Source organism: Sphaeramia orbicularis, chromosome 4 (genome assembly GCF_902148855.1).
Source record: "Sphaeramia orbicularis chromosome 4, fSphaOr1.1, whole genome shotgun sequence".
In the NCBI taxonomy this organism is placed as follows: Eukaryota; Metazoa; Chordata; class Actinopteri; order Kurtiformes; family Apogonidae; genus Sphaeramia; species Sphaeramia orbicularis.
Window position 1 is genome coordinate 29,686,432 of NC_043960.1, and position 21,292 is coordinate 29,707,723.

Sequence of the window (21,292 nt, forward strand, 5' to 3'; positions counted from 1 at the left end):
TACTTTGTCGACCAATGAAAGACTCAAAATCAATTGGAGTGCCGGAGTTTTAGCAGATTTAATGCATACGCTCCTGGTCTTCGTCAGCACATGTGCAGCTGAACTTTGGTCTAGTTGTCGCTGAACCGTGGCTCTAAGTTTTTCAGTACTGGTCTGGAAGAGAAAGGACACACTTACAATAGTTTCAAATGATGCAAAGCATTTTTACTAGTGTTGGGCAGCGATTAAAATTTTTAATCGCAATTAGCCGCATGGATTTCTGCGATTAATCACAATTAATCACATAGTTATATTGGGGGGGGGGGGGGGGGGGGGTGTTGCCAGCATCAACAGCGTGTATTGCCTTTAAGTGATATTTCAGACTTGAAGTACTCTGGTGATAAAAATAATTCCACATTGCAGTGCTTTCAAACAACTTTGTCCTTCTCAACCCCACCATCTGAAGACATTTAAAATGAAAATGTCCATGGAAAAGACTGGTACTTTTCTCTGTTTATGTCCACACCAGTTTATTTCTGGTTGTGAGTGATTGACAGGAGTCTTAAACCCACTAATAAGTACTAATACTAATAAGCCCAATAATATGTGATGTTCAGTTGTTCAAAGCAAGCAAAGGGGGCCCTCTAGTGGTCAGAATAAGTTGCACTAGTGTATGTTTTGTCCTTGGGGTGTTAGCGTAGTCAGTTCGGACATAAGAAGGAACTAACAGACACGTTTCTTTCACTCTGTTTGTATGACCCAAAAAATGTTTGCCTGTGAGTATTTTATGTTCAGATGTTGTAAGAATGAATAGTATAAAATATCTCTGATGTGAACCTTTGTTGCTGGATAAAAAGACGATGTAAATCTTAAATTAATCTGTAAGTGCTAATCGTTAGCGTGTCTATGGATTTTCCCATTCTAGTTAGCATCGAGCTAGTGGTCTTTTTCCCATTCATTTAAATGTATAATGCCATGTAAATGTACTAAGTGAACATAACTGAGACATATTTTGTATGTATGTTGCAGTTTTACAGTGAATCTACAGTAAAAGATTTGGACAGAAGTTTTGGGCTTTTCTTGTTAAACCTGTTGTCTATCTGCCGAGCTAATCCCTACAAGCACACAAGCAGAGGCAGAAGAATAGGAGTTATAATTGTACTGTCCTCGCTAAGACGTCTGTAGCTTAAACATGTTAATACCACATTGTAATAAACACATCCAAAATAACGTCATAAACATGTTTCTAATGGCACGTTTGCATGTGAAATTATTTAGCAAACAACAGAATGATTGATACATACAACTAAGACTTGCTTGAAAGGCAGAATGGCATTAATGGGAGATTTGAAAAATTGTCGGCGTTATTTAATAAATGCGTTAACGCGGTAATAACGCGCTAACTTGCCCAGCCTTAATTTTTACACACATTTCTGGGTGGGAAATGTAAACTCAGTGACACCTAGGTTTTCAGCCTGCTGCAAAGGGCTAAACATTGAAGTACCTTTGCTTTATCCTGCTGAAGGACATTCTGAGCATTCCCAGCCTGGATGTTTAAGATACCGTTGTGAAGGGCATCAGCAGGGCCTATGTCATCAGGACACACAGAAATGTAGAACTAACAACCATCTTTCTAAATGTGGAAATTGATGCCATGTCTCTTGACATTTTGCAGAATTATACTTAGTGAGTAGTGGCAGTATTTCAGCCACACTGCATGTTATTTGCATTTCATTTTGTGACACAGTAATCCAGTAGAGAGCTACTTTGTGGACATACTGTATTTCTAATGAATTAGCTTAATACAATGGGCACATAAATCAACTTGACCAGTGTTGACATTTACAGTCACTAATGTTACTTGACTATTTGATTGAAATATGATGACATAATATGAATATATATCATACATTGTAATGTGAATAAGATTTTATTACCTCACATGTAAATGTGATTTCTCCCACAGTCACATCAGACTGATGTGGAGAAAACTCCTCACACAATCCCATACAAAATGCATTGGGCCTCCATCTGTTATCATCCCACGTTAGGTCAGCTGAGGTATTTTAATGACATTATTACATACATGAGTCTCACTATTCACCCTTTCATGCACTAATTATGAAGACCTTAATCAAGATATTTTTCCTGAGTGTTTTTATTCCTCTTTAGGCATGAAAAAAAAAAAAAAAACAATGTGATTGAGTTTTTGTTTTTTTTTTTAATTTGTTTTTGTTTTTTTAAGGAGTTACAAATATGTCCACTCAGTTGGACAGCATGTGTTTAATTTTTGAAGCAAATAAACATGTATTTAAAACCTTATAACAGAAAGTGATATTGAAAACTATGCGATAAAAACATTTTTAATGCTGCTAATCAGATGTTTTCTCACATTTTAACATACCCTAATACAAATTATTACTCACTTCATGGAGATAATATGCAAAAAAACAAAACAAAAAAACAAACCTGTTAATTACAGTCTAATAACAATTAGCAATTGGTTTCCACTCAAACATGTTAGTGCAGATCAGGTTTATCAAGAACAGCAAAGTTACAGTAATGGTATGAAAGTCAGTTTATGGGATGGTGCATAAGTGTCCTTTGTGTTGGCTGATATGGAACTAAAACAACAAAACCCATGAATATACAAGAGAACAGCTGGAGAAGAATTGTCCACTGGAGTGACCACTATGTATGAAAGGGTTAAAGTAAAGATGAAGCACTAGTGTGTCTGTTGATGAAATACTGGTCTTGTTGTGTTGACAAATGGCACATACAATACACTGTACACTGGAACTGAGCCACAGGTCTATACATGACAGACCCCCACACCTCACATCTTATACTAAAAACCCAATAATAACCTGTTACGTTTAAGAGAGCAGAGCTGTTTTCTTAAAAAAATATATTATTATTTTTCAATTTGAATAATTTTAATCATTATCTTACAAAATTATCTAATTAACAGTGGATAGCACTTGTGCCTCGCAGCAAGAAGGTCCTGGGTTCAGTTCCAGTACCAGCCGATGGGGGTGGGACCTTTCTGTGTGGAGTTTACATGTTCTCCCCATGTCTGTGTGGGTTCTCTCCTGGTACTCCGGCCTCCTCCCACCATCCAAAGACATGCACTGATAGGTTAATCCAGGGGTGGGCAACTCTGGTCCTTGAGGGCCAGTATCCTGCATGTTTTAGATATTTCCCTTTTCCAGCACACCTGGTTCAATTATTGATCAGCTCATCACCAAGCTCTGCAGAAGCCTGATAATGATGTAATGGCTTCCAGGTGTGAGGGAAGAGGGGAATATCTAAAACATGCAGGATACCAGCCCCGGAGGACCGGAGTTGCCCACCCATGGGTTAATCGGTTAGTCTAAATTGCCCATAGGTGTGAATGTGAGAGTGGTTGTTTGTCTCTATGTCAGCCCTGTGATGAACTGGTGACATGTCCAAGGTGTACCCCACCTTCGCCCATAAGTAGCTGGGATAGGCTCCAGCTATCCTACTGAGGATAAAGTGGGTTCAGATAATGAATGAATGAAGGAATGAATGAATGATCTAACTAATTTTTGTCAAACTGCAGAGCATGTCTGTCCATGCAGTCTCCACAAATGTTTAAAGCAACAGTTATTAGACTAGTTTTTCCTCTATTTTTAAAGGTAAGAACATGTCACCTACTAGAACAATAAAGCCAAACTTAATGACACAGACGAATAATCTGAATTCATTACAGATATTATAAAATGTTAGTGTTGAAAAAAAAATTAATATCCATCACACATTTCTTAGTCTTTTCTTTTCTTTTCTTTTCTTTTCTTTTCTTTTCTTTTCTTTTCTTTTCTTTTCTTTTCTTTTCTTTTCTTTTCTTTATGCCTGTAATTGGATTAATCTTGCTTAGGGGGGAGGTATTTGCATCAGTCATTTTGACTTCTAACTTAGCCTGCACAATATGTTAACTTATTTATTTGTTATATATACTACATATTAATACTACAGTGTTTTCCGTCATATAAAGCAGGTGTCAGTTCCATCATAACACATGAAACTCAATGTTGAAGTTCCTAAATCACTAAAGACAATCTGTACTACACTGAACAAAAATATAAATGCCCCACTTTTGTTTTTGCTCCCATTTTTCATGAGCTGAACTCAAAGATCTAAAACTTTTTCTGTGTACACACAAGGTTTATTTCTCTCAAATATTGTTCACAAATCTGTCTAAATTTGTGTTAGTGAACACTTCTTCTTTGCTGAGATAATCCATCCACCTCACAGGTGTGGCATATCAAGATGCTGATTAGACAGCAGGATTTTTGCACAGGTGTGCCTTAGGCTGGCCACAATAAAAGGCCACTCCAAAATGTGCAGTTTTATCACACAGCACAATACCACAGATGTCACAAGTTTTGAGGGAATATGCAATTGGCATGCTGACTTCAGGAATCTCCACCAGAGCTTTTGCCTGTGAATTGAATATTCATTTCTCTACCATAAACCATCTCCAAAGCTGTTTCAGAGAATTCATGAAGAAGACTGTGCGAGGAAAATGGTGGTCACACCAAATACTGACTGGTTTTCTGACCCCCCTGGACCACCCAATACAGTAAAAGTGCACATTTTAGAGTGGCCTTTTATTGTGGCCAGCCTAAGTCACACCTGTGCAATAATCCTGCTGTCTAATCGGCATCTTGATATGCCACACCTGTGAGGTGGATGGATTATCTCAGCAAAGGACAAAGGAGAAGTGCTCACTAACACGGATTTAGACAAATTTATGAACAATATTTGAGAGAAATAGGCCTTTTGCGTACACAGAAAAAGTTTTAGATCTTTGAGTTCAGCTCATGAAAAATGGGAGCAAAAACAAAAGTGGGGCATTTATATTTTTGTTCAGTGTAATTATAACAGAGACAATGGCAGCATTTTATTCTTATCAATACTTTTTGTGTCTTTCCGGGTAGCATTGAAATCCAAGTTGCAAAAGCACTCTTTGAATTACACAACCATATCCATTGGATTAATGTCAAGAAATATGTTCTGTAAAGTTTATAGTGCAGCAGTACAAGGAAGAACGCAGACTAACTGGATGATTAAATAATATAATTTTCAGTAATCTCCCTGAGGAGTCTGATCCAACTGCTTATCTTATTGTAAAGTTCAGTCTGGTCCATTGTTTCCTGCAGTGCAATGTTACATCACCTCCATCACCACCACCCACTGCTCAACACCTTCATGGCAAATCAGTCACATGCAGGCACACATTCCTGGGGTATGATATCGGAACAGAAACACCATACTTTGACTTTTCATCTCCAAACCATTGTGATGACAGATCAGATAATTAGTGTGATGACTTTCCCACAGTAAAACCCCTGCCTCCAGGTTTTATAGAGTGCTTCAAGGATGACATATGTTAGTTGGCTATGTTAGCGTTGGCCTGGTTCTCTCTACAAAATGCCACTGGGGCAACCTCATAGCCTCATTTAGCCACCTGTGAACAAAACAGGTTAACCACAGGCCTTATTCCAGGCATCTAACCAAAAACCCAGTCAGAAAAAACAATTAACTTTGAGAGGAGGTAACTGGAAGTGCAAAATGCTAACTCATCACGGCAGCTGTTTCCAGTGATGATCATAAAATCCACCCACTGAGTTCCAGTCACTGGGGCCACACCTAAAATAATATGTATGAAACATTTATCAGTAGAGATTTTTATTGATTTAGGCACAAAGACATATAATTGAAACTATATTGATTTTTAAAGAATTTCCTAAAGCTGCTGATCACTTTGTTTTTTAAGAATGTATAACAGGGTTATTGTCAACAGGTAATTGAGGCATTTTGCAGAATTCTTGAATATGACTACGGTCTGACCAAAAAAATGTATGAATCACTGTGATCAATTTTTCATCCACTATCTCTCTGCATAATAGGGAAGCATTAGCTCGAACTCACTCACAGACTCTGGTAGTCTTGTAGATAAATTGTGCCGAATGACTGCTTGTCCAAAGTCCAGACATTTAATGCATGCTGCATTAGTGCTCACAGCAACTGCTTAATAAATAGGACTGTGCTAGCCCTCCTGCAGGACCGTGGAGCAGCAGGAAGGCTCATTAGCTGTCGGCCAACCCAAATGACTTCAAGTGAAGTGACTCAACATGAGTTCTGCGTAGACTGAGACACTCGGTTTATGTCGTTGTGAGTAATAAGAATTATCTTCCACCTGTCTGCTCAGCATTACTCAAACTGATGGCTACCCTACATGTGGGGCGGGTAGACCTCCACCCAAAGCAGGAAGACAGTCCAGTTCTCCACCTCATTAAAACGGGCTATTATTAAATTGAAATTGAATCATACTTCTGACTGACTAATGCATTAGAAAGATTTCTTAAAATGAGGTCAGTCATAGGTCAAAGACATGGCATGGATGACGCAGACTGTGTTAGGAATCACATACTGGATGCTGCATATTGCATACAGATACTGTAGTGCAAGCTTTTCTCTATAGCAGTATGACATCTGGAAATTCACACAGTTCACTACATATTCACATGACCACCAGACTTATTAACAATGACTGGGTAGATATTGGCCAAAGTTTGACCCAGTCTGGATTATGTTTTTTTCCACAGAAATCAATAGAATGAGATTGTTATTAGTAAATGGAGCATCTATTGTTTTGGTCAGTTTTCCAGTTGGCTAATTTCAGTGTTGCATGTATCCATATTTAATGAGGAATTTTCCAATCCAATCCATTCCAACTTTATTTGTAACGCACTTTAAAACAACCACAGTGGACCAAAGTGCTGTACAGAAAAATAAACCAAAACAACAGTAAAATACAAGAATAGATTAAAAGACATAGAACAACTGTAAAAAAATAAAAAAATAAAAAAAAATTAATTAATAAGTAAATAAAAATACAGAAGAATAGATAAAGCCTAAATAAAAGAATAAAATACAAGAATAGGTTAAAACATAGAAAGCTTTACAATTAAAAACAACAATAAATAAGAACAATAAACCAATACGAAATAAAACAACTGAATAAAAGTAATACATTCAAACATCTCAACTTTGGCCCACACTTAATAATACCTCTTGTATGTTAATCTCAACCTGCCGTCAGACAAAAGAAAATAACTGTAATGACTGAAATGCATTGTAGTTTGCAGTATATTATGCAGTACTGAGTACTTTGTTGATCTGGGTATCTTTGACATACTGCAAAATGATGTCTTCTTCTTCTCCAAAAAGTGAAAACAGCCTATCTGTCATGTCAGTCAAACATTCACCAGGTCAGAATTCCGTTTTTGTTTTTGTTTTTTACCCCTGAAGACACAAAAACAACCTGTATTGGCACTAAAAATACTTCAACCGAGACTCAGGTTGTCAATGTCAGACGTAGAATTTTTTTTTGTGTGTGACATCTGGTTATATCTCAGCTTTAAACCGGTTAAACATCCTCCAGTTTGGACAAGCAGATAGGATTAGATCCAGATAGTACTGTTTGCATCTGTGTTTAAGTCTGATATGTGCTATTTTTTTGGTTTTCAGACCAGAGTTGATTTTATCTAACCTAATTGGCCTGTATTATTCACATATGCTCAAAAAATCAATTTGGGTCTGACTAACAACAAACAGAGGAAATTCAGTGGTAGGATGTTAAATCAAGGTTTATGGTTTCAGGTTACATTTATTAAAAAAATATTTTGCAGCAAGAGAAAGAGAAAAGAGAATACTATATACTGTACATAAGGACAACATGAACAATAAATCTGCTCTGTCTCCTCCATAACAACTTACTGGTCATAGTTACCATGTTAACAGGATTTCCAAGACTATTTTTTTATGTTTTTCCAAAGTTCAAGGTGAGAAAAAACAGATGCTTGGTCACAAACAAGAGCAGATGACCTGACCTAACTCTTACACAGGTTACAGTGCCTTAGAGATGAGGATGTAAATGAGGTAAATCTGAATTTTCTTCAAGCTAGTTAGAGAATAAATCAATGTCTGACAGGGGCATAAAATAAAGTATGTTGTCAGATGCAGCCAAATGTATCTGCCTAAAGTAATGAATTACCTGACTGTAATTTATTACACTCAACGCCCTTTGGGATGTTCCTCTTATATCTTTGTCTTTCAAACTTGATCTTATTGTGTGATTGATTTCTATCATAATAGTGAAACGTTCTGTCTCCTAAGTATCCAGTCAAAGCTAATCTTAATAAGTTTATCTGCTGCATCAGGAAAAACATTTCTGACAAATAAAAACACTAAAGTTGGTTTTAGTTATCCCCACAGGCATCAAAAAAGTGTTATTGCTAATATGAATGTGTAAGGTTAGGGTTTTCATTATTCTTAATTTATTTTGTCTTTAGACCAAGCCTGAACTTAGTTTTAGAATGGGCTGAGCTGGAATTTTCCTGACATAGAACAAGATTTGCCTTTTTGTGTGCAGAAGGTAAATCCTTTTTAGTGTTAAATACCTCGTTTCCATTTCTGAGTTCTATCATAATAGCCTTATAATCAGCTCATGTCATTTTGAGTAATAGGAATGCTTCTCCTTTGGGCTGAGTGTTACTCATAGTAATGGCTTTCCTGTGTGTGGGATGCTTGTACCTCCTACCAAGACAGGAAGTCTTGCAGCTCCTTCATTAGAGTAAGAATGTGCTTCCTGCCAGCTGCCTCCTTGGGTCATACATGCATTGGGCGGAAATGTAAGGCTCACTGCTCTGACCTCTGAGTCTTTAACCCCCAAACATTCCTGAAGCCCCTCAAATACCTGTTATCCACTCAAGCTCATCACAGTATACGTCCTCCTTCAGCTGCTCAGAGGGTCAGGGCTCAGCCTATGCTCCTCGCAAATGATCAGAAATGACTTGATGGACTTGAACAATCCAAAGTTCTGCATGTCTTCATCCTGCTGCCACCATCAGTCTGTCTTTTAACCTTTTAACGTTGCCATTTTCATGGAACCATACACTCTGTGGGAGAGTTCATGCTTACTTCTTGAGGCTTGTAAAATAGTTCTAGGATATAAATATTTGAAGTCTAGTGTTGTGTAGTTGACAAAAGGTACTCATGAATTCTTTATGTTTCAATGTGTCCTAACCCTAACATTAGTTTTACAAAGAGTCACTGTTGGTCTGATGAATGTTAAGAGGTTTTATACACTGCCTTTGGTTTCTTAGGACAAGGCTTTTATAATAATTGCTTTGACCAAAGTCTGACCAAAATGTTGTAAAGTAATGTCTTTACTAAAAATAATTTCAGTGAGTAAAGCCACAAGCAATCAAGAGTATCAGACAGTTTTAAAACTCATTTTGATAAACGTATGTTAACCCTTTCATGCATAGTGGTCACTACAGTGGTCCTCTTGTATATTCATGGATTTTGTTGTTCTTTTCGTTGTTGTTTTTTTTTGTTTTTGTTTTTGTTTTTTTTACACATATCTTTATTAAAGTTTTAAGACACTACATGTCTTTTCTGACATGAATTGCTAACATTATGTAGATTTCTCCTGAGGATAAACCCCCAGGATTGCAAGCCTTCCCCACAGTTTTCACGCAATTTATCAGTAAATACATGTTTCTGTGTGTCAAAAATTAAACGTGTGATGTCCTGCTGAGTGGATATTTTTGCAACTTCATGAAAAATAAGTTCATAAGAATTTTTTTGGCATTATTACTTTTTTAATGTGTTTTTAATGTTTTTTTTTTATTTATTTTTCAGAAGAAAATTTTCTATCACATTGTTTTTTTTCATGCCTAAAGAGGAATAAAAACACTCAAGAAAAAATTTTGATTAAGGTTCTCATAATTCATGCATGAAAGGGTTAAGAAACTAGCGCGTTGACCTGTGGGAATCCACAGGTTCTAGAAGCAGTAGAGTTGATAAAATGGGGAACAGAGGGGGATGTTAATGGGCCGGGTCTGACCAGGGACCCGGTTCTCCTGTTGTGTCCTGGTGTTTCCATTGATTCAGATCCAGCCCACCCCGTTTGCAGCTGTGAATTGACTCGTCCGCAGGCCATCTGTAAGCCCATTGTAATTTTAAAAACAACTAATAACTCAAAAAGTATTGATTGTATCAATAAGCTGTTTTCACCTCTCTGATCCTTGACCCAAAATACATAAGTACTCCAAAAGGCAAAGGCTAGCTCTGTCCAGTTTTAGTTATGAAGCAGACACGCATACATGCATGCATGCACGAACACACACACACAGAGGCCACTTGGCTTTTATAATATAGCCTCTACAATGTTTATGTAAATAAAGTGCAATCCTAGGAACAGTTCAGATCCTGTGCAGAACCCTCAGGTTCCCAGGCCTCTGGTAGAGGACCTGAGCTTGAAGGAAACATAACACCACCCAGGTGGCCAAGCAAATACATGTTGTTGTTTTTTTACCCAAACTGTTCATTTTATACATTTTTCAGTTCTCATTCATGTACCTTGGTACAAGTACCAGTAACACTGGCAGACAATTACAGATACAGATATTATATTATCCTAACTGTAAGAGCTGCCAGATTTTGGGGATAGACTTGTGGAGGCACTGGTGAGGAAAGTACTTTTTGACAAGTTCCCTTGGGATACTATTAGTGAAACAAGAAGAGAGTTGTCACCCCTGAAGTGAAACATGAAATCAGCTCAAAATGTGGCAGTGATAATCATCAGCAGCTTGAGAGGTGATTCAGTCTGTTTTCACTGAACTGAGGATTCATGATGTTTTGGATTCTTGTGTGTTCTTGGTCTCAAGACCAGGTTTTAGAAGTTTCACCCTCATTCTGGAATTAACTGTATTTTTATTTGGTCTTGACATATTTGTTGACTAAGAGGACTTAATTTTACCAGTTCAAATTACACTGGAGCTGTGGGGATACCAGTAGAATTCCTGTGCACTGTCTGACTCATGGAGGGTGGCATGGTGGTGCAGTGGTTAGCACCGCCTCCCCTTATTTACATGGGGACATTAATAAGTTAATTGGTCAGTCCAAATCACACACAGCTGTGAAGGTGAGGCTGAATGGTGGTCTCTGTATGTCAGCACTGTGATGATCTGGTGACATGTCTAGGCTGGACCCTTACCTTCACCAGTTAGTAACTGGGATAGACTCCAGCATTCATGCAGCCTCAGGATTGAGTACAAATGGAAAATGGAACTTCCTGTTTCAAAGCTACATGACTCATGAGAGTGCTAATATTGTAGGAGGATATCAGCTGCTGAGTTATATTTATAGCTGGTTTAACTCAAACTTTCCAATACTGTGTGTTTGATATTTAACCCATAAACACCCGAATATCCACTAGTGACCAAAAGCATCTACTGATCTAAAATGTTCAGTAACTTTAAATCCACTAATCCTATCAATATGTTGAAATGATTAATGTAAAATACAGTTTCTCATCTTTTCATGGTCATCAGATATGACCCATTTGGACGTTCAGAGGCTCCATAGTTACCATGGACACACCGTCATCTTCTACAACATTGATTCACCAGTAAAACCCATGAAGTTGAATCATGACAGTGGATGGACACACTGGGTTTATGTTCAGTTAATGAGAGATTTGACTGAAAAAGTCACTTTTTCTTCAGTTTTCTCTGTTTTTGATATAATAACCCTCAAATGTAATCTCATCATGATGATTAAAGTACATGAGCAGAATATTTTATATAGCAAAATACCTGATTTTCTCTGAAAAAATGCAAAATATATTTAATGATATTATGATATATGGTGATAAATCACTTAAGAAAGGTTAAATAGAGAGAAAGATTCACTTGGGAACTGACACAAAAGTAGCACTGGGTCTTTACGGGTTAAGATAAAAAAAAAAAAAAATCCCTGAGATTACTTCAGGGTGATGATATTATTAAAATTAATTGTTTTGGCATTTCAATCATATTCTTCTTTAGTTGCTGTATACCTGGTCTGCTGTTGGTCATGACTAACTCTAACAGATGCACATACAGTGTGAGAGTTCATAAAGAATAGCCACTGCTTTAAAGGCATCTTGAATATTTGAGCTGAGTGACGGCAAATTATATATTCTCATCAGTCTTATTTGAAAATTCTTCATGAATTCACCGTTATAGCAGCTAAAATACAGGATTAATATGTTATTGCATTCACTTCATAATAGAATTCCTGATACACTGACATATCTGCCTAGTATGTCAGTCTCACAGCTCACACTCAAATGGATGATGCAGAATAATGCATAGCTGATGTCATTGTTATAACATACACCTGCACTGGATGCTGAAGACAAACGATCACTTGTCAGGCAATCTGTTTGACTATGCTGAGATTTTAGTTCTCCTGGGATTTTACACTAGAAGTTCAAGCATCAATTTTTCATTTTCCTTTTAGCTCATATATTTCATGCAACTTGACTTGTGTACCTCCAACATGAGTGGTACAGCACTAACCACTTAAGAAGGCTGTACGACAGTTACTGCATGAATGTGAACCATATAGAACATATAGTGCTAGTGTAAAGGATCTTCTAAAGCAAGAAGAGGCTGCTACATGCGCAAAAGCACTTTGTGTGGTACAGAAGGATCAGTGGGTTAGCGGTCAAAGTCAGGTTGTTCTATAACAGCAAATGAGGCAGTGAAGCATGCTGAACAGGCCAGATATCAGGACGATAAAGGAAGGGAGTGCTTTAGTAAAAGACCAGGTAGTGTGTGTCAGATGCACAGATGATGACTAATTTGTACAGTTGACTTTGTAATGTGAGTTAACGTTTTAGAGAGAAAAGCTACAGAATCGTCAGCAAAGACAAAGGGGGTGTGATACAAAACAGAAGGTCTGACAGCTGAAGGATGGCTGTAGTAACTTTAGATATATAGGTTATTTGGACCAAATAATACAGTCTAGGGCAGTGTTTTTCAACTGTGGGATCAGGACCCCATGTCGGTTGCCTGAAATTTCTAGTAACTGATAAAAAATAAAAATAAAAACTTACTAATACAAAATATGTGGTGAGATAAGAGAGACAATCCCAGTACATAAAAGACGTGACAAAATGTGAAACTGAAACACTGTGGTACTGTTTATCTGTCAAACGTTCATTGTGGTCAGTTTCAGATGCTGCAGCTCTTTCATAATTCGTAGTTTGAGTTCTTGTTTGTTCAGTATTAATTGTCAGCCTTGTAAATACAAGCTGGACTGACTGTACATATCCTGACCAAGGAAAATAAAATTCTCGCTTTGTGCAGTAATCTACATCTGATTTTTCTGCCTCCGTCCGTAATAATATACATTATATAGACTAAATGTCACCTAAAATTAATGTTTATTTATAACATTATATAGCAAACTTTTACATGATCAAAAAAATATTCATTTTAGCCAAAAAAGTCTGCGTTTTTAATGTCTTGTGTTGCCAGAAATTTGTCATCTTAAAATCGGGTCACAAGCCAAAAAGGTTGAGAACCACAGGTCTAGTGTTTATTACAGTCCATACAAATATTTAGCGACATCACCTGTAACCCAGGTTATTACCATTAAAAACATGTACATATGGGTTAATTCTCCTGTCAGGGATCTTAAACCACTGTACTGATTCCTGAACACCATCAATGTCAGCTCACTTCTACTAATGTGTATTCAAGTGCAGAGACCGAATTTCCTTACAGAGATAATAAAACAAATTAACCTTTAACCTTTATGTATCATCACAACATCAAGTGTCATCAAAATGTAATTCTAAATTAATGGTAGCTAGTGTTGTACATTGTTGCATCTGGAAACAGGAGCTTCTTAACCCATAAAGACCCAGTGCTACATTTGTGGTAGTTCCCAAATGAATCTTTCTCTATTTTTAACCTTCAAGTGATTTATCACAATTAATTCTGATATTATGCTCTGAATTTGCATTTTGAAGTGAAGATCTGGTATTTTCCTACTTTTAATTGACTGATCACATCGATGTCCATAAAAGCTAAAGATAAAGTTGAGGGTTATTATATCAGAAACGGAGAAAAATGAAGAAAAAGTGACTTTTTTTTGTCAAATCTATCATTAACTGAACATAAACCAAGTGTATCCATCCACTGTCACTGATCCAACTCCATGGGTTTTACTGGTGAATCAATGTTGTAGAAGATGACAGTGTTTCCATGTTCACTACGGAGCCTCTGAACGCCCAAATGGGTTATATCTGATGACCATGAAAAGATGAATAACTTATTTTACACCAATTATTTACATGTATTGATAGGATTAGTGGATCAACAGGTATTAAACAGTTTAGATCAGCAGATGGTTTTGGTCGTCAGTGGATGTTTGGGTCTTTATGGGTTAACCTAAAAACTGAGTTAGCTAATGTTAACTATTTTGACAGCTCCCACCACAAACACATTTCAACACAAAATTGAGCACCTTAATCTCTTACTTTGTATTCTGTATTTTTATAGTTGAACTGTCAAAAGCAATTCTGAAGACAGGCGTGCATTTCAGTGGAAATACCACGGATAATGACATTAATCCTCCTCTGCTGTCGTCTGGCCAGGTGATTGAGTTTGACGACGGCTCAGGCTCAGTGCTGCGGATCCAGCCTTTGAGGACCCATCGAGACGAAGCCATCTATGAATGCACAGCCACCAACAGTGTGGGAGAGATCAACACCAGTGCCAAGCTCACCGTCTTAGAGGGTAAGTCTCCTTCAATGTTAAAAAGTCCTGCTCAGGTCTTGCTTCCAAACTTTGTCTCCTTGATTCTTTGAAGCTGTAAAGGGTTTTCAGGCACATATTCAGTAAACATGTTATGTGTCTGAGTGAGATTTTAGACACATTTCTGCCCTGGTCCCGTTGCTGCAGCAGACATGGCACGAAGCTGAGTTTCTTATTTGATGGAACAAAATGTCAGTATGGAGTTAGCCGATGTCCAAGTCTCACACAGAGCAGAATCTTTGTCTATCTGTGTTTATCATGCTGGATTGTGTTGAAAGTGAATTTGGCTGGGAACCTCCTGTAGGTGTGTCTCTAGACAGCTCTGTTCTTTGCCAACGGCAAGATGGAGCCCAAACACATTTATTTAATCGACACTCTAATTGATAGACAAACAACCACACACAAAAAAGGCTCTGTCTCTGTGGCAGCCTTTTCCAAATCACTCAGGAACCCATTATACTTATTCTGCCATGTAGATATTGTCAGCAGTAAACACAGCCTAAGGCTCTAGAGCCTGTTGTACCAAACAAACAGGCCTTTTTCTCCCATAAAACCACTCAGGGTCTTGTTAAAAGAGACTGACAGGTCAGACTGATAATCTTTGTTAACAGACTAATATTCATTGCACAAAGCTGTTTAGTGATGCTCTGTAGAATATCCGTCCACATATGTAAACATAATCTTAAACCATCCATTTCTTCATCTCTTTGCTCATACAACTAATTTTAGATAAATTAAAATGACCTTCTATTAATTCTATTGTTTTGGTTTTTTTTTTTAATAATTCCAAACTACACAAAGGGGATTTCCTAAATGTCTGTACTTTCTTTAAAAAAAAGTAACAGATATCTGGGAAGTGGATGTTGAGTCCAAGTACAGGCTGCTCATTAAATCTTGTCAGCTTTACAAAGGTTTTCTACCTAAGACAAAATAACAAATTCAAGCTTTCAGGGTCTTGCACTTGTACAGTTTTATCTTTGTTATTGAAAGTTTGTGTAAAGAAGCTGGCATCTATACATACATCTATGGGTATCAGGTTAGGAACAACCTTTATTTTTTGAGTTGGCAAGGATAAATCAATCTATGAGTGATGGAAAAGACAGATTTATGCACAAACATTTAGCACAACATCATTTGCATAATAAATGTATATTTGGTAGGTTTGTTTTTAACTCCTCAGTCATGGAAAAAATTATTAGACCATTAAAAGTCATCAAAAACAATGGTTATGCAATCAAGTACTAACTCCTGTGTGTATCATGTGACTGAAACAGACAGACAAGAAAACATGGAATGCCTAAAAGCACTGTTTTTGTCAGTACAACGCCATAGATATTGATGGAAGAACTGAAGTGATTTTGGTTATTATCAAGAAAACATTGAAAATGTCTAGATATCAGCTCTGAAACTAAACTCTTATGAGCAATTTTTGTTGTTATCATTATATGTGTCCAGACAAATGTACCTTTAGTTGTACCAGGCATTAAAATGAACAAGAAATTCAAGAAAACATGGGTGGTCTAATATTTTTTTCCGTGACTATAAGTTATTGTGCACAATCCTTGCACACTTGTTTATTTACTTGAAGAAAATTCACAATATTTGTTAATATGGATTCACGAAGCTGTGAGGATGATTGTGATTGGTTGAACATCAATAAGAGATGCAAAAACAAAATGGTCTGAAATCTATAAAGGTGGAATACTGTACAGAATGAATGTATAGATGTGATTCAAACATCACAAAGTCATATTTTTTTAAAGTGTGCAGCAGTTTGGGAATGTTTTTTAGCATCATTGGGGAAAAATTACTTTTCAGCAGTTCATGTGGTCTGACAGGACAGTCGACTTCTGCATCTCATCCTTTCTGTGTTTTCAGACTGTAGAAAAATCAAGCCTGTAATATAGAGTTTGTCTACTCCCGGCGCTTTTCAACAGGCAGAGGTATTAAATACATGGCTGGCACCTGTAATTACGCATCACTGATCAAATTCTGTCAAATGTGACCTGGATGTAACTCTGCTGCTCTACTCGTATCAAATCACCAAGGACAGAATCGCTAGGCATTTCATTTTCTTTGGCCTATGCTCATAATAAATAAAATATACAAATTGTCATTATCCTCATAATCTGTTACTCAAGAGGTAATGGTGCTGTTTTTGGTGTTTATGCTGGTAGAAAAATGTCTTATTTATGAGATTTTAACATCTTTCAACATTGTAACTAAACTAATAGAAATATCAAATATCAAAACAAGCAGCTGCAGGTGTGTTTGTAGACTAACCTGTAATTTAGCATCATCCCCCTGTTTCCTTGGACTAAAAGGGAATTTTATTTTCCCTCTGACATTTGGTATATTGGTTAAAGAAAATTATAAAAAATAAGCTCCAAGGATCAATGAAAGTTTTATTTACACATTTGTTCACCTAATGATCTTCACAATTGTAATTCTAATTTTTCTAATTTTCTCTTTCGAAAGATTATTAAAATAAGATTAAGATTATAACTTGTAGTTTTACTTCCCATTTTTAAAATACCATAAATTGATAACAGTACAAGTTACTTACTACACTATGAACGGTTAAACTAAATCTAAAAAAGGGGCTGTAAATTGAACTCGTGGTGAACAGCTGAGGTGAACAGTCATGTCTGAGTGTTTCAGAACTCATGATGTTTTATGAAGAAAACAATCTTACAATAACAAGTGGTGCCAGGCACAACAAACCCCGCGCCTCACATGCATTGTAGCTTATTTTGGCATTGATCCAGCTGATGTCATCATGTCTATTCATGTGCTGATGTCAGCATATCAGTTGCCTCTAATGTATGTGCCAAATTTGAAGTAAATTGAAACAAAATTTATGTTTTTATAGACCATTGAAATTTCACCTATTATATGTAAATGGGAGACAAAAAAAAATGTATAAGAAATTTTAACATTGACCTACTTTTTCAAAATGTAACCACATCTATTCTGGGTCATTGACAATCTATAAACCCAATTTGGTATGAATTCAACTAATAGCTTTGCTGCTACAGACGTTTGAAATTTTGCCCAGTATAAGTAAATGGGGGGGGGTTAAAAAATTCATAAAAAATTTGAACTTTGCCCTACTGTTCCCAAAATGTAATCAGATCCATTCTAGGTCACTGGTAATCTATAAACCCAATTTGGTATGAATTCAACCAATAGTTTTGCTGGTAGAGCATTAACCGACCAACCCACCGACCGACCCACCGAAAGAAAGAAAGAAAGAAAGAAAGAAAGAAAGAAAGAAAGAAAGACAGAAAGAAAGAAAGAAAGAAAGAAAGAAAGAAAGAAAGAAAGAAAGAAAGAAAGAAAGAAAGAAAGAAAGAAAGAAACCACCAAAAACAATACCCCTTGCTTTCCCATCAGGGGGCAGGGTAAAAATAAAGTTAATGACTCTAGTCCACACTGACGCTTCTTTCCTGTTGATTTAACACCATTGAGACATAAATATGAGAACTGAGTGACTTTGACCAGGTCCATATAGTAACGGTGATGACTGGGTCAGAGCATCTCCACAACTGCAGGTCTTATTGTTGGTTCCTGGTCTGTAGTGCTTTGTAGTGACCGACAATGGACTAAGGAAGGACATCCCAATCTCAGGTCAGCTGATCATCTGTGGGAGGTGTTGGACAAACAAATCTGATCTATGGGGGTCCACCTCTCTACTTCTAGGACTTCAGGGATCTGCTGCTAATGTCTTGGTCCAGATACCACAGCACACCTTCAGAGGTCTGCTGGAGTCTAGGCCTCAGGTCAGAGCTGTTTCTGTTGAAAAAGGGGAACCTGCACAATATTAGACAGGTGGTAATAATGTTCCGTTCCTGTAGATCCAGTTGTTCTGTAGATACTTTTGGTTGGTACGAATCACTTTACCCTGGGAATGAACAAGATCTGGAGATGTTCTGACCCTGTGATGTGTCCATCACAGTTTCTCCCTTGTCTAAGTTGCTCAGATCTCTACTCTTGCCCATTTTTGCTGCTTCTAACAAATCCACTTTGAGGGCTAAATATTTGCTTTCTGCGTAATATATCCCACCCACTGACCGGTCCCATTGGAATGAAATCATTAGAATGAATATCACTTTACCAGTCAGTGGTCAGAATGCTACGGTATATCGGTGTGTGTATATACACTCAAGGAAAAAAGAAACGCACCATTTTCATTTCCTCGATTTTTTCAGAAATATGACAGTTATTGCAAAATTGCAAACTACAATGAGTTCAGTACTATTCTGAGTCAGAATTAAATGATTGTTTTCCTGGTTCCTGTTGATTGATTTTGATTAGCAATAAGAACTGTATTTTTGTATTCCTCACCCATGTCTGCTCATGAGTGAAACTCACAGATGAATTGGACCTCTCCTCTCCAAAAAGACACCAAAGTGGAGCAAAAACACATTTGTCCACAATGCCAAGACTACTGCAACCGGAGAGAGATCGGGCCATTGGCATGCTTCAAGCTGGACGGAGCAGACGGGCCGTAGCCAGGGTGTTTGGAGTTCACCACTCTACCGTTGGACGCCTTGCTGAGTGTTACCACACCACCAGCTCCTCCAACGACTGTCCCAGATTTGGTTAACCCCGTGTTACAACCACTGCACAGGACCGTGCCAATCAGCTGTCACATCTCCGTGACAGGTTTCGGCCCAATGTGGCCCGGTCTCTCTCCGGTTGCAGTAGTCGTGACATTGTAGACAAATGTGTTTTTGCTCCATTTTGGTGTCTTTTTATAGGGAATGGTTGTGCACAATTGAGGAGAGGTCCAATTCATCTGTGAGTTTCACTCACGAGTAGACATGGGTGAGGAATACACAAATACAGTTCTTAAAAATCAGTCAACTGGAACCAGGAAAACAATCATTTAATTTTGACTCAGAATAGTACTGAACTCATTGTAGTTTGCAATTTTGCAATAACTGTCATATTTCTGAAAAAATCGAGAAAATGAAAATGGTGCGTTTCTTTTTTCCTTGAGTGTATATATATGTTGTTGTTTTTTTTCTTTGTTTCTTTTCCATTTCATACATTAGATGCTGTTTCCTCCTGAGACCCAGGAAAGTAAAAGTTTTGGCTTTTTTTTTACATAAAATAATTACCTTGATTAGAAACAGCATGATACAACAGTTTTTCAGATACATTTTATATTTTTCGGATGGGATGTCCTTTGCAGCGGAGTGCGTTTTTTTTTTTTTTTTTTTTTTTTTTCCCCTTAAGTAAAGCTGTGAAGCTCTTGGCCCCTTCAGAGGACAAAACTGCATTGCTGGGTCTCAGGAGGATGTCTGAACTGAAATGACATGTCCTTTAGGGAGCATTACGATAAACAGTGCCATTAGTCTATTTTCATTGAGACAGAAGCTGTTTACTATGCTTTGATAGATTTATTGAAATTCAAGGAAACGCTGCACAGAATGTAAAACTAAAGTATATTATTGTTCCATTTCTGAATGAATAGAACATCCTGACCTTCTAGTCCGTATATCCTTCTGCTTCTCTCCTTACAAATGCTCATCTTCACTATATTCCTTAATGAGATCTCCTTTCATTTCATCAACCATTTCAAGTCACTATTTTCAAACACCGGGTTGGTCTTTTTTTGGATCAAAACTCTTCCACGACGCCCTGCTCTGGGGCCTTGCTCTGTGTGTTAAAAGAGAGAATGGAAATACAAAAACAGCAAAAGCAATAACAGAGAGTGGGCAGGAACGAGACAGAAAGAGAGAGCGAGAGAGAGGAAGAGGATGAAGACGCGGAAGGAAGAGTCGACAGCAGGACTCTGGGTAATGAGAGTGCAGCATTAGTCATGAAGTGAACTGACAGAGAGCTTAAGGGGATGAAGGGGAGGGAGGTGGTGGAGACGGCAGGAGCTGAAGCCAGTACAATGCAGACAGAGATGAGACGTGTGGGAGTTGCATTCCTCTCCTCAGAAAAAAACATCATATACTTTTCTCTTTTGCTTGATTGTGACACTGAAGAGCAGCAAAACGAGGCACATCAGTCCAAACAAGCCTCCTGCTCTTGTTATGGCCCCGAGTGCTACTGCTGGTTGCACTGATAGGCACTAATTCAACATCAGCATCTTTCAAAACCCATGATTTCTTTTCCTGCTGTTTTCATGTCAACTGCTGCTCCCTCTGTATCAGCAAGGTGCGAGCTTTAGTTTTCCTTTTTTTCTTCCTGTGCGTTTTCCATCTGGGATGCCCTACCTAAGGACGCATTGAGTGAAGGTGGGTAACGGAGACAAAATAGCGGTAGAGCTTTCAGTATGCTCTGGTGTAACACAGACTGTCTGTGGCTATTTGGAAAATGTTTGAGTGGCAGTCTGGTCTTTTATCGCTTTTATGAATGATTCACCACTCCTAGATTCAAGTGAGCCAAGTTTTAATACTGAGGGGAAGCAAAGCCGGTGTTATTCCAGTTTTGAAGAAAAGCCAGTGGGGAAAAAAAAAAAACCCTCACATATTTTGATTCTTAGAAAAGAGTTCACAAAATACTTAAAATATTCATAAAAAAAAAAAAAAAAAGAAAGAAAGAAACAGATCATTAAAAGTAAAAGCTAAGACGTAAATTCAGTATCAGTAATAAGAGGACTATTTTGT

The 21,292-nt window shown here is 37.5% G+C and overlaps 1 protein-coding gene across 8 annotated transcripts in view; it reads left to right on the plus strand.

The window, feature by feature from the left end:
- The window catches only part of ptprfa (protein tyrosine phosphatase receptor type Fa), a 563,163-nt gene that overhangs the window by 121,542 nt on the left and 420,329 nt on the right, over positions 1-21,292 (plus strand). For all 8 annotated transcript variants that reach the window (XM_030132451.1, XM_030132452.1, XM_030132453.1 and 5 more), the window contains exon 4: positions 14,507-14,648. In XM_030132451.1, the coding sequence (XP_029988311.1) occupies positions 14,507-14,648 (142 nt within the window). The remainder of the gene's footprint in view (positions 1-14,506; positions 14,649-21,292) is intronic.